The sequence below is a fragment of the Notothenia coriiceps genome, unplaced genomic scaffold (assembly GCF_000735185.1).
Source record: "Notothenia coriiceps isolate Sejong01 unplaced genomic scaffold, NC01 NC01_scaffold00038093, whole genome shotgun sequence".
NCBI lineage: Eukaryota > Metazoa > Chordata > Actinopteri > Perciformes > Nototheniidae > Notothenia > Notothenia coriiceps.
This window is the reverse complement of record NW_011370794.1, coordinates 1-1,075: the sequence shown is the minus strand read 5'-3', so window position 1 is coordinate 1,075 and position 1,075 is coordinate 1. Positions and strand designations below refer to the sequence as shown.

The 1,075-nt window shown below is 43.3% G+C and overlaps 1 protein-coding gene across 1 annotated transcript; it reads right to left on the bottom strand.

Moving 5' to 3' along the window:
- Window positions 1–6: 6 nt before the first annotated feature.
- On the bottom strand, window positions 7–997 carry LOC104967986 (uncharacterized; the record flags this gene model as incomplete). The annotated part of the gene is made up of 2 exons (XM_010797528.1): window positions 939–997; window positions 7–829 (listed from the first exon to the last, which is right to left on the bottom strand). Coding segments are annotated over exons 1-2 (867 nt in total), but the record flags the coding sequence as incomplete, so codon positions are not given.
- Between the last annotated feature and the right edge of the window lie 78 nt (window positions 998–1,075).

The window sequence follows — 1,075 nt, the reverse complement described above, 5'->3', positions numbered from 1 at the left end:
GATAACAGTTTGAATGAGGTCAATGCCGGGGAAGTCCATGGCAATGATACCAAAGCATGGTCTGGGCTGATTTGGGTAAAACTGTCTCAGGTATTGATTGAGCCATGGGTTTACCTTTTCAGCGACTCGCTTTGGAGTCAGAAACATTCCCCGGAAAGTACCAAAGCCTGTGCCAGTACTGTCAGTCAAAATAGCATTATCACCCCCACAAGCTTCATTGGCTTGGCTCAGCTGCTTACTTATCATTTTGTCTTTATTTTTAACATCACTAACCTCATTGTAATGCTTTCCATCTGTATCTATGAGGGGAATTCCCAATGTGAAGGTGCTCTTTTGCAAAAAGACAATTTTACCCCTCACCTGACCCATATTTGGCATCGCAGTGTTCACCCACACATTCTGGTTGTTACCAATTAGACTCTGCACCATTTCATTGACAGTTTGCTTCTCAAAAGACTCTGGTTGGACTCTAATGAGCACAGCCTCAGTCTTAAACTCTGACAGGAAGGCTTGGACAATGTCAATGACATCCTTGAGAGTGCTGTGCTGGTACATCACCCCACGCATGATATAGAGGGTGTTACCCAGTCCAAATACTTTGAGATCTAGGAAACGAATGCCAGCTCTAAGTTGATCCTTCAGGGCCCAAGCCTGGTGTTCAGCCTCTGGACCGCCGTACAGGGCCATGCTGTCGTGGGTACCGGGGAAGGTGAGGAGAGAGAGGGTGCGGAAATCCTCAATGCCCGCCATCCATGGAATATTGTAGGACCCCGGGAGAATGAGGTTTGCATCGTCATTGAGGAACTGGTCATTTCCATGGCAGAAAACACTGAGGGTTTAGAAAAAGATTATTTAAACTCAAATGCCACAAAATTGCAGCCTAATAACAACATATCTATTCTTGTGTTTTACTTGCAACATGTTCAAAGTATACTCACGTGACAGATACCAATATGAACTGGAAAAGCAGGCCAGACTTCATTCTTGCTGAAATGCAATCTAAAATAGAAAACACGCATTCATCTAAATCAATCATAATCTAAAAACATGCATTCATAAATTAATCATTTGAAAT